The sequence below is a fragment of the Jaculus jaculus genome, chromosome 17 (assembly GCF_020740685.1).
Source record: "Jaculus jaculus isolate mJacJac1 chromosome 17, mJacJac1.mat.Y.cur, whole genome shotgun sequence".
Taxonomy (NCBI): Eukaryota; Metazoa; Chordata; class Mammalia; order Rodentia; family Dipodidae; genus Jaculus; species Jaculus jaculus.
The window spans coordinates 24,401,020-24,413,354 of record NC_059118.1 but is presented as its reverse complement, the minus strand read 5'-3'; the positions used below and the strand labels follow the sequence as shown (position 1 = coordinate 24,413,354).

The window sequence follows — 12,335 nt, the reverse complement described above, 5'->3', positions numbered from 1 at the left end:
TGGCATGTAGCATTATAAGGAAAAAGACATTAAGTGACAGAGCTTGTAGCAAATGTCATAAACCGGTGCTTTCCCATAAGCCACATGTGCTATGACACTGAAATTAGACTCACATAAAAGTTCCATTTTTGGCTGGCACTGGTCTATCCAAGTACCTGGTTTCTCGTGCTGCTAATGGCTGCATATATGACAGGCAGGTGCAGAATACTCCATCATTACAGCAAATTCTTTTGGACACAAGTACCCAGTAGCATTCTTTTCCCAGGTATATAGGCATTGGAACTTTCCAACAAACTTCTTTGTTTCCTGGGACCCTCCCCTAGATCTACTGTGGTGAGGCACAGGAAGGGGTATTTTTAACAAATATTCCAGGAGATTTTTGATGTAGTGCAAAAAAGCCATTAAGTACCTGGGTATGGTGGCACACGCCTTTAATCTCAGCACTCCACTTGGGAGGCAGAGGTAGGAGGCCAGCCTGATGTCAATTCCAGGTCAGCCTGGGCTAGAGTGAAACCCTACCTTGAAAAACAAAAACAGAATTGAAAAAACATGGTATGATGTGTACAAAAGTATTCCAACTCAAATTACACTTGAGAAGGTTTATTTAGCTGGCAGTTGGGTAACTTCCACATTGGCAGAATGCCACGCCGTCGCAGCAGCAGCAGCCTTCCAGCCAAGACTGAAAGTTGCTCCCTCCCACACAAGGGACACTGGGCAGTGTCTCTCCAGACACATTCAGATGTGGAAGTTAGAGGAGTGAGAGTAAGTATTACTGCCATCTAGTGGGTAGAAGCCAGGGATGCTTCAAAACATCCTATACCCACAGGGTGGCCCCCGCACCAAAAAAAAAAAAAAAAAAAAAAAAAAAAAAGAAAGGAAGGAAGGAAAGAAGGAAGTAAGGAGGGAAGAAAGAAAGAAAGAAGGAAATACAACTAGCCAGAACAAAATGTGAGTGGCGCTAAGGATGAGAAGTCAGTACAAGAGGAATGTAGCATAGCCAAGTCATTTCAAAATCATAGCCGGGGCTGGAGAGATGGCTTAGCAGTTAAGGAATTTGCCTGGAAAGGCAAAGGATGCAGGTTTGATTCCCCAGGACCCATGTAAGCCAGATAGACAAAGTGGCACATGCATCTGGAATTTGTTTGCAGTGGCTGGAGGCCCTGGTCCACCCATTCTCTCTCTCTCTCTCTTTTCCCCCTCTTCCTCTCTCTCTCTCTCAAATAAACGAAAATAAATATATTTTTAAAAGCATAGCCAGGCTAAAGGTGTAGCTCATAGTTGAGCAATGCTTGCATGGCTGAGACCTTCCTTGAGTTTGATCTCTAAACACACACATGAACGTGTACATAAGGGAGGTGAATGAGTGAGTGACTTGGGTGGAACAGGCATCCGATAGACACATGTTTGCACCCAGGCTCCTCGGTTTCCAAGATGAAAGCTGTTTTTGGGTTTTTTTTTCAAGATAGGCTCTCACTCTAGCCTAGGCTGACCTGGAATTCACTATGTAGTCTCAGGGTGGCCTCGAACTCACAGCGATCCTCCTACCTCTGCCTCCCGAGTGCTAGAATTAAAGGCGCGTGTCACCACACCCCGGCCGAAAGATGTGTTTTATTCGCCGCTATATGAGGCCTGATGGTAAAGTGAGGCTTCTTCCTGAGCCACGCTGAGTAGGTGCTCAGCCCTACCTGGAGGAGCTCCTCAGCAGAGGTACTAGGTTCTGCTTTAGAATGGGGACACTGGACAGGCAGAGCTGGAGAGGGACTGGAGGCAGCCCCCGGGGACAGCAATTCTAGAAGGGAAGAGCAGCATGAGCAAAGGAAAGAAGGAAGGCGTGGGGTCTGCTGCAGAAAGGGAAACGCTGGTTGCTGAGACTCCGTGCAATACCATGCAGGGCAGGGCCAAGCCGGATCTGACCCGTGGGAAGGACTGAATGCCAGTTGACTTTGGAAGCTGTGTCTCTGCAGGCGCTGACGGCACGCCTATCATTGGAACTGGATTTAGGAAGCTACGGTGCTGAGGGGTGGGTGGGCTCAGAGAGGCTCCTAGGGAAGACGAGGAGACGTCCTCAACAAGGCCTGTAGCTGGGCCAGTAGTGCAGGCAGGTACTGGGATTTGCTGGGGCCAGTGGGGACAACAGAACCACAGCTGGCAGAGAGCCACAGCAGGGTAGTCTTGGTGGTGCCTTTGCAAAAAGGCCTGGGGAGACAGCTCAGGGGGTAAAGGGCTTGTCTTGCAGGCATGAGGACCCGAGTTTGATCCTCAGACTCCACGTGAAGAGCCTACCGTGGTGCCGCCCACTTGTGACCTCAGTGCAGGGGAGGCGGAGTCGGGCGAATCTCAGGGGCTGACTGACCAGCCAGTCTCGTCTCTTCGGTGAACTGTAGGCCCAAGAGAGATGCTGTCTCAAAAAAGGATGGACAGCTCCTGAGGAACAACACCCGAGATTCTCTTCTAGCCTCCACATACACACACATGAACATACATGCACACATGCACACACGTGTGCACATGTACACACACAAATATAGAGCAGTAGGGAGATGAGGAGAGGAACTGGGGGACTGGAGTGGAGAGGACAAGGCTGGGTTGAATGGGGGGTGGGGCAGATGGCATATGCCTATTATCTGTTTACTTATTTATACCCTGCCATGGCATCGTGTGTGTGTGCATGCGTGCGTGCATGTGCACGCATCCGTACATATATACATGCATACAAACAAGATAAAATCGTGTGTGTTTATGTGTACATGTGCACATAAAGAAAATAAAGGTTGGAAAATTATGCCTTATGGTATGCTGAGGCTTAGACATGGCCAAAATATTGGTTGTGAGCTTCCTAACAGCAAGGCAAGGAGGGACACTCCAGGAGATGTGTGGCTTTTCTATTTATTTATTTATTTACTTTTGATATTTCACTCTAGCTCAGGCTGCCCTGGAATTCACTATGGAGTCTCAGGGTGGCCTTGAACTCATGGTGATCCTCCTACTTCTGCCTCCCAAGTGCTGGGATTAAAGACGTGTGCCACTATACTCAGCAGATGCATGGTTTGTTTAAAAAAAAAAACATTAATTTTTTTTTCAAACGTTTATTTATTTATATGAGAGAGAGATGGGGGACAGAGAATGAACATGGCAGGGTCTCCAGCTGCTGCCATCAAACTCCAGACACACGCACTTCCTTGTGCATCTGGCTTATATGGGTCCTAGGTCCTTTGGCTTTGCAAGCAAGCACCTTAACCATTAAGCCATCTCTCCAGCCCTTTAAAAATATTTTTTTTTTATTTATTTGAAGGGAGGAGGCAGAGAGAATAGGAGCGCTAGGGTCTCCAGCCCCTGCAACACATAACATCCAGACGCACACACCACCTTGTGTATCTAGCTTTACGTGGGTACTGTGGAATCGAACCAGGGTCCTTAGGCTTGGCAGGCAAGCGCCTTAACCACTGAGCATCCTCTCAAGCCCAGATGCGTGGCTTTTTATGGCATGTTATGCCAAAAGACTCTCCCATCATCCTCAAATGGGAGACGCAACAAGATTAGTGAAGCAGTAGAGGAGGGTCAAGTCTGCGGAGTGCCCAAGGGCGCGCCCCTTAGTATCAACCACGTGGTCTGGATAAAAGGCCAAAGTCTCAAGGAATGACAGCGGAGGGAAGGAAACAGCTTGGCTTTGAAGCCACTCCTCCAGCACCCTCTAATAAGTACTTCTCTGCACAGTCCCTAAAGACACCAGTGTGAAGGGCTGGATATAGCCCGTGGGTGCACCACTGGCTGTAGCTTTCTTGTGATTTAAGGGGCATCCTCTGAGACTAAAGCTTTGAGGGATCAGTGTTCTTTTTTTTTGTTTTTGTTTTGTTTATTTACTTGAGAGCAACAGACAGAGAGAGAGAGAGAGAGAATGGGCGCGCCAGGGCCTCCAGCCACTGCAAACGAACTCCAGATGCGTGCACCCCCTTGTGCATCTGGCTAACGTGGGTCCTGGAGAATGGAGCCTCGAACCGGGGTCCTTAGGCTTCTCAGGCAAGCGCTTAACCGCTAAGCCATCTCTCCAGCCCGGGATCAGTGTTCTTGCTGCCCACCAGGCTGGCCCCACATTCCCTTGTGCCCAGTTCCAATGTGGGCGTTTTGCCTTTGGACCTGGCTTTGAGGACTCTGCACCCAAAGGCCCGGCAGGTTGAAGCTGGGGAGCTGGTGTTTGAGCACCAGGCGGCCGGGGAAGGTTTCTGAGACGGGGACTCTGCGGAGAGAGGGGGGTGCTGTGATGTCATAGTTCAGGACCAGCTTTGTCTGAGTGTACAGTTTGGGGGATGTGGGCCCGATGGGGCAGGGGAAGGGTGGGAGTGACAGCTGGAGGGGGTGTCCAGGGTGAGAGACGGCAGCAGCACCTCGGTGACGTCATCTTCCTTAGCGGTTCCCCTGCAGTGATCGACATCAAGCTGGACAAGCCCCAGGAGCCCCCGGCCAGCGAGGGCGGCTGTTCCTGCTAATGCAGAGCCCCCGGCGGCGGCGGCGGCTTCTTCTCGCTACTCGCTTGTTGTGTTGCTTCCTATTGGGTGGGAAATGAGTCTATCAAGACGGGAGGATCTTTCTTTTCTCTCTCTCTAGGAGTAGGGTGGGATTGGGGAGGGAGGCTGGGCATCAGGGATCACGTCACTCTTAACAGCTGTTACTTAAACAACTATTTTTTGGTTTGGTTGTAATATATTGTACTTTATTAAGATTGCCAAAAACTGTTAAAATTTAAAAAAAAAATTTAAATCATGTGTATACAACTTTTTGCCAGATTTAAAAAAAAAGTAGTCATTTTTATTTGAAAGATGTGCTTTTTTGTTTTTGTATATTTGTAAACTTATAGAGAACCTTTTCCACACACCTCCTCCTTCCTGATCTCTCGGAACTGTTTGTCACCACTTCCTTCTTCCCATCCCCAGCCCTGTGAATTAAAATAATTTAACTGAGCAAGGTAATTAGGCTCCAGTACTTGGACCACATGGCCCCAAACCAACCAGGTCCTCCATCCAGGCTCCTGGAGGTCAAATGAAACATTGATCAAGCAAGAAAGTCTCAGGGTGGGCACTGCTCAGGCCTTCCCGGACCTCACAGGGCAGCAGGGAGCCAGCAGCAGGCCCTGGGAACTGCTTCTGCCTCTTCTCCTGCCCTGAAAAAAGCCTTGAAGAGACTGAGGGCATAAGCACCCGTGTGTTCTCTGGGCCCACTCAGTGACCAGCAGAGCCAGAGGCCATTGGAAGGACAAGGTGCTGTTGGCAACAGTGGGCAATGACTGAGCCATCCTGTGTCGTTCTGAGATGTTGCAACCTCCTCGCCCAACAGTCAATGCATGTAGCTGGGCTGACTCACAAACTCAACATGTGATGCTGGCCACCAGGCCCTAGAGCCCACCTTTAGAGATGTCAGGGGGATGCTAGTACCTGGGCCATATACTATAGGGACTACTTGTGACTGGGAAGGCGAGTGGGTATCTGCAGAACCCCACATTGAAAATTTCATGTTCTCAGACCCTCACTTGCTAATGATGCTTAGTACTGTTCCGAAGGAAAAAAAAAAAAAAAAGCTGACTTCTTGATGTGTTTTCACCCCACTGACATGGTACAGTTGAAATCTTTGTACACACCTTTGTGAATATTGTGGCTGCTCTGTGGGCTTCTGAAGGATGGGTTGAAAGTAAGGCTTCCAGAGGGCTGCCTAGGGCACTGCGGCCTGTGCCCCCAGAGCCATCCTTGCCATTTTCCACTCGTTCCTGAGAATGCTTTAGTCCTGAGAACCCTGGGAAATCTCGAAGAGAGTGTTCTCTTCTAAGGACATAACTTATTTAGCATTCAAATGGACCCAGGCTCACTGGCCCAGGGCCTGCCCAAGGCCACACGGGGACAGTGATTCAAACCAAAATATACCCACCCCAGCTGTCATTGGCTCTTCTTCCCAGGCTGCTGCTGAGTGAATTCCTCCACAAAGCAGGACTCCAACAAGGTGGTTGGAATGCATTTTGAAACTTCTCAGAAATGAATCCAAAAGGGCAGCTCCGTGGCAGAGTTCGTGTTTGTCAAAGGGCTTGCTACACGTTTCCTGCCCAGGAGACCGTGTCCGCATAGCCAGTCTTTAGAGAGGAATTTATCTTCCGTTGAGGAGGAGAGGAAGCAGGATCGAGCTGGGCACCTCCTCCTGAAGGCAAGGACCAATGTACGAGCGTAACTCAAGCATCACGTGTTTAGTTTTTATATGTGTGTACATAATTATATATAGAGATAGACTTGTGTATACACCTTTCACAAACACATGCTCACACGGATACATGTGCTCAATGTATATTCTTGTCTTTTCCGCTCTCAAGTTGGAACTTGCATTGTGATTACCGTTTTGGAAATTCAAAAGTACTGCAATGTGTTGAAATAAGAAATGCTCAATATCGTCAAATAACTTGTGATTGTCTTGCCATCAATAAAATAATGCATAGGTGTGTTAAACTACAGGCAAAAAAAAATAGCCCACCGAACTACCCTCACCACTTCTTTATGTACCCGTTTGCACACGTGTGCGTGCCCGCGTGGGCCAGTGTCCTCTGGCACACCCTCCCAAGTGGTGCTTGTGGGCAGAGGACCTACTTACCTCGTGATAACTGGTCGGAGTCCAAGTGGCAGCGTCTGGCGTGGTTGGCAGCGAGGGGCCACACTGGTGGTCGGTCTCTGGCAGAGCCCCATGGACAGGGTCCTCTACCAGTCTCGGTGAATGAACATACGGTCGCTTGTTCGCTTTTGTGGCACTGTATTGCTGTAAATCAAAGTAGAAGTTCGGGTCTCTCCTGGCTCGCACACAGCTCATGGCACTGTGGCCTGCTCCAGAGAAACGGCAAGAGACATGCGGGCGCCACTTCTCTTGCTTTCCTAGCCGTGTACACAGAGTTCCCCCAGCTCCGTGGCCTCTGAAGGTGAGGGTACTCCCCAACTCTGCTCCCACCCCGCCATTCCCTGGCTCCCTCTCCCTCAGTTGGCTGTCCTTTCCTAGAAGCTCTTAAGGCAGCCTGGCCTCTCATCTCGAGAGACACCATCAGTCTCCTCCTTGTAGGTGGGTTACTGACTGAGGACAGACAGGTCAGCTTATCTGGAAGATGTTACTGAATTGTCTCAGCATCCCCATCTTTGCTGAATCTAGATTGGTTAGCAGGGTACAAAGAGGAGGATTCCCTCCAGCACGTGATTTCAACTTATTCAGCCCCTTTTCCCCAAACACTACACTTAGTCTGACAGCTGAGCCAAGACCCTGTTCTCTAGGGGCTCAAAGGAGAGCTGCCAAGTAGAGCTCCTGTTCTCCGGTATCGGGGAAATAGCTTGTAAGACTGAATGAGCTGGCGGCGTAGCTACGCGGACTTGTCCACCAAAATGAAGACGCGACTTCAGCATCTTGAGCGCTAAGGCAGCGGTTGTGTGGTCCAAGGTCAGTCTGCTGGGCCGTTAGAGCCTCACTGGTTGTCACGATCAAAGTTTCCTCCCTGCTGCCATCCTTAAACATTTTGCAGGGTCCCAGGGCTCAAGGGGAGCCATGCATGGCCAGATCCGCTAAAATGTCTCAGGCAGCAGAAAGGAAGGTCACAAGATGGTAGCGACATCTAGACTCACCTGGGCAGTAACCGCCATTCGGTGACTAACCAACTCCAGAGCCCTAACCGGTGTCCATCTTCAAGTACCCCAGAATGACAGAAAAAGGATGACATTGCTGACTTCAGTGTCCTGCAGGTAGATCTCGCAGCTCATTCCTTCTCCCGCAGGGAAGGGGGTGTGGCACGGAAGGAGGACAGACCAGGTAGCCAGGGACCCTGAGGGGAGTCGGAGCCACGAGAAGAGCCACGAGCAGGAGTCGGTGTCTGAACGCGTCAACCGCTCACGGTTGCATGCTCACCAGTGTCCCAACTACCTCTCCCTGAAGAAATGTGAGGCATTGTCACCTTGTCACAGCAGTGGGAAGTGAAGCCCTCAACCCTTCCTCTTTCATGGGTTGAAGAAACAACACAAGGGGGGTGATCTGTTTAGGGTCGCCCAGCAAGCCAAGAGTGACCAGAGCTACTGCTTTGGCCTTCTTTATCCACTCGTGACCTGAGTCTGCTGTGCGTGTGACCCTCAGGCCATCTCTACTCTGTGGTTAGGGCACAAGATTATTCCCAGCCTGAATGTGCTGGAGAGAAATATAGGTGCACTTTGGGTTCCTCCACTGCAAAGAAGGGTGGTCCCCAAATCTACCTGGGTTGCCCTGGGTACCCCGAAAATCAGTGAGGGTATCCTTTCGAGGTTTTGTTTTAAATCAACAACTTAGGTATCCCAAAACCTTTGCAGTTGTAATGTGCAAAAACACCTTGGACTCCAGACCCCTGTCACACCTTCATCAGGGCATGGTGTATCAGGAAAAGTTTGCAGTGTGGGTTCAGATGTTCCCTTCAGGAGGCACAAAGCCTCCATAGCACAGAAGGCCAACGTGGCCTCTTTGGTGAGTGTTGACTTCTCCCCTCACCCATCCTTTAAGTGATTGGCTGGGAGGAACAGAGCGGGCGTTGTTTCCATCTTGGATGGGCTCAGAAGGCATCGTGGCCATATTGACTTTACATTCAACTGTGTACTCTGTGGAAAAGCCTCAGCATGTTGGTCAAACAATAAACTGTCCTAATTCTCAACACAAGCTCCTTGTCTATTGTTTCTAAGTGGTGCTGTTATATATACAGGGGGTTTTAAAACACATCTGGGCCCAGGGGGGTGGTTAAGCAGTTAAAGACACCCACGCCTGCTGGCGTGGGTTCAATTCTCCAGCCACCTACATAAGGCCAGGTGTGTTCATTTGCAGCAGTAGAGACCCTGCCTTACACGCACGCATGCACGCACAATAAATAAACAAACCGGTCTCCTCAGGTCTAGAGGGACAACTCAGCAGTTAAGTGTTCTTCTGGGCATGAATCTCTAGAACCCATGTGAACCCCTGGGCATGGCCACACGTCCGTAACCCCAGTCCTGTGGAAAGGAGGAGGCCGGAGGATCACTGAGTGAGAGAGGGACGCTGGAGTGGGATTAGGGGTGGAAACCCAGTGTTCCCCACTCTCCAGCCACCACGTGTGAGTCGACAGGGCACTGCGTCAGCACTCACCTGTGCATTCGCCACACCACACACATGCAAGGAGCTCAAAACAGCCTGGAGTGGTGGCGCACGCCTTTAATCCTAGCACTCGAGAGGCAGTGATAGGAGGATCGCCATGAGTTTGAGGCCACCCTGAGAATACCTAGTGAATTCCAGGTCAGCCTGGGCTAGAGTGAGACCCTAACACACCAAAAAAAAAAAAAAAAAAAAAAAAACAACTCAAAACAAGCAAATTAAGAACAGGCCTCCAGCCGGGCATGGTGGCGCATGCCTTTAATCCCAACACTCAGGAGGCAGAGGTAAGGAGGATCGCTGTGAGTTTGAGCCGAGCCTGACACTACAGAGTGAGTTCCAGGTCAGCCTGGGCTAGAGGGAGACCCTACCTCGAAACCAACTGATCTCAAGTGCCTGCTGCGCCAAGGCTGTCTCCGGGACTGTATTTACCAACATGCGAACTCTAGCTGCCATGGCTGGGGGTAAGGAAGGTGAGTGTGGGGACTGGGTCTCTTGTCCTGGCGAGTTCCGGGCCACCATTTAAAGGCAATAACCCAAGGGAAATCACAGTCACAAATGACACCAGCCACCCTCACCCCGCACAGTTAAAAGAACAGTCCCCGAGAAGCCCCTCAGGTCTCAGTTACTTCAGACTAACCTGGGTCCTGAAAGCCAGTGGAAGGGAGAAGCAGTGGGTGTCCCTGAGCCCCACTGCCTGGCTGGGCTGTCCCGCGATAGGCGTGAGGTGGGGCAGGCGGAGGGAATGCGACGGGAGGGCGGAGAGCCCCAGGAGACGCTTGAACGGGCCAGAGGAAAGCCGGAGGTTCCCTGACAGCATCTCTCCCCCCTCCCTTCCAATCACCTCTCAGTATGGGGTTGACCCAGCTGTCCGGCTGCCCCTGCCTTTGCCAGGCTAAAAGACACTGTCAGGGAGTCCCCAGATGTGAACATAGAGATGACAGTGGTCACTGTCCTGTCACAGTATGGCCAGCAGGGAGGCTCGAGTGGAGGTTACTGTGCGTGACATTCAAAGGAAACAACATGCAGGTCAACAGAACATGGACGCTCTTCAGGATACTTGGAGCAGAGGCCCTAGGAAGAGAAATGGCTGAACAACAGTTGGAGTTACGTGGCCGACCCAGCAGGACAGGGCAACGGGAGGGAGGGAAGGCAGCACTGAGGAAGACAGCGTGTTTGCAAGTCCAGTGCAGCTGGCACGGAGTTCAAACTAGATCGGGAGCAGGACAGTCCCACGGTCAAGGCACCCTTCCGTAATCTGGAGCGGGCCACAAGCCACTAAGACTGGGAGTCATGCTTTGTGTGGTATCCCAGCGTTCAGGGCTCTGTGTTCACTGAAGCAGCAAGGAAAATATCTACCAGACTCTTGTGAGCAAGAGGGCAAAAAAAATGTGGTGGTGTGGGCATAACAACCCCCACAGAACATGGTCAAGTGCCTTGCTCCAGGCGGGGCTGCAGAGGACATGCATCCTGGGAGGCAGCGTGGCAGGGGCTCCCCAGCGGTTGCTAATTAGCAAATCAGCCAGCGCCATCAAAACCTAGGCTTGAGAGCCAGAGCAACGAGTGAGCAAGTCCCTTTGGGTCTGGGTGTGTGCTTCGTGTCCCGTGGAGGCTTCCACCAGAAGAGGGTGTGTTTACTGGGGAGATGCCAGGCCCTCCTCATTGTAACTACTCCACAGCCTCCCACTAGAGCCTGCCCTTCTCAGCAGGCAACAGGGGAGGCTTCTGCTGCAGGCGGTCACCCACTTGAGGTAGCTGGGACGCAGCCATGTTCCCAAGGTGTTTCAAGCCACCCCCATGGCCTCATCTATGACATGCAGCCGTGCATAGTCTCCTGTCTCCGTGACAGCACTCCTGCTCTGGTCCCAGTGGCCCCTTAATCCCATGAAGAAATGCACCTGCTTTGGCTGCATGGCTTTGGGCCCCAACAGGACAGTCTTGAGTACAGAACAAATTTGATCTCCCGTGAAAATAAATTCCTCCCAGTTCCCAAGTCCAGTGAGCATGCCCTCAACCCAAAAGCGGGAAGCAGGACGAGCCGGCCCAGGAGGGGCTCCATAACCTGCTTGCTTCTTCACTGCTAGAAAAGCCAAACAAAGGGCCAGAGAGAAGGCTCGGCAGCTAAGTGCGTCTCTTGTGCAAACAGGAAGGCCTGAAGGGGCATGAGACTGCCCAAGTTCAGATCTCCAGAGCCCCCGTTGAGTAACTGGCCGCATCCACGCACGCACATCTGTAATCCTGTGAGCCCTGTGGCTCGCAGGGACAGGATAATCGCTGTGGCTCATAAGCACTGCAGTTCTCGAACCTGAGACCCTGTGAGCGGCGGAGGGGCACACCTGACATTCTCTACCTCCACACGCATACACACGGGGCATGCTCCCCTACGCACACATGAAAGAGAGTATTAACTAGAACTCTGACAGGTGCGCACCTCATGACCTCTCCTTTCATTGTACATTTCAGTCTTATGACCTCTCACTTCACTGTGCATTTCCCCGATGTACCAGCATCAAGGCTGGTGTTTTGGGGGTAGGGAGCCAGTAGTCTAGGGTGAAAGGTTAGGAGTAGCAGAGGCCTGGACGGCATGCAGTGCACATGAGAACACACTAACCCAGACTTTATCCATCCCTCACTCTGATCCTGTGACAGTCACATCCCTGCTGGACAGGCCAGATGCCCCTTGTGTGCACGTGGAGCGCCTCCGCCTCTCCCCAGTCGCGGCTCTCAGGTCACTGTGATGGCTTCTCCCCTCGGGTATGAGGTGCAGGCAGCAGGTCTGTTCTTGAGGACGGCACTTCTCTGGGCTCCGGTCATCTACAGCGAAGCCTGAATCCCGACACGCGCTCCCATCTGTACTCTCTGCACTGTTCGGGTTAATGCGCTGAGCCAGACAGTTACTGATCAAGATGTGCATCATTTATAAAAGCAATAAAAAGTCAAATGTGGGCTGGAGAGATGGCTTAGCGGTTAAGTGCTTGCCGGTGAAGCCTAAGGACCCCGGTTCAAGGCTCAATTCCCCAGGACCCACGTTAGCCAGATGCACAATGTGGCACATGCATCTGGAGTTCGTTTGCAGTGGCTGGAGGCCCTGGCGTGCCCATTCATTCTCTCTCTCTCTCCCTCTTTCTGTCTGTTGCTCTCAAATAAATAAAAATAAACAAAAAAAATTTAAAAGAAAAGTCAAATATAAGCTG

The 12,335-nt window shown here is 51.3% G+C and overlaps 1 protein-coding gene across 1 annotated transcript in view; it reads left to right on the top strand.

Annotated features, from left to right (window-relative positions):
• Nucleotides 1-8,679, top strand: part of Rab6b (RAB6B, member RAS oncogene family) — an 86,131-nt gene extending 77,452 nt beyond the window's left edge. The window contains exon 8 of the mRNA XM_045136899.1: nucleotides 4,420-8,679. Within this exon, the coding sequence (XP_044992834.1) occupies nucleotides 4,420-4,484 (65 nt within the window). The 3' untranslated portion in view covers nucleotides 4,485-8,679. The remainder of the gene's footprint in view (nucleotides 1-4,419) is intronic.
• The last annotated feature ends 3,656 nt before the right edge of the window (nucleotides 8,680-12,335 follow it).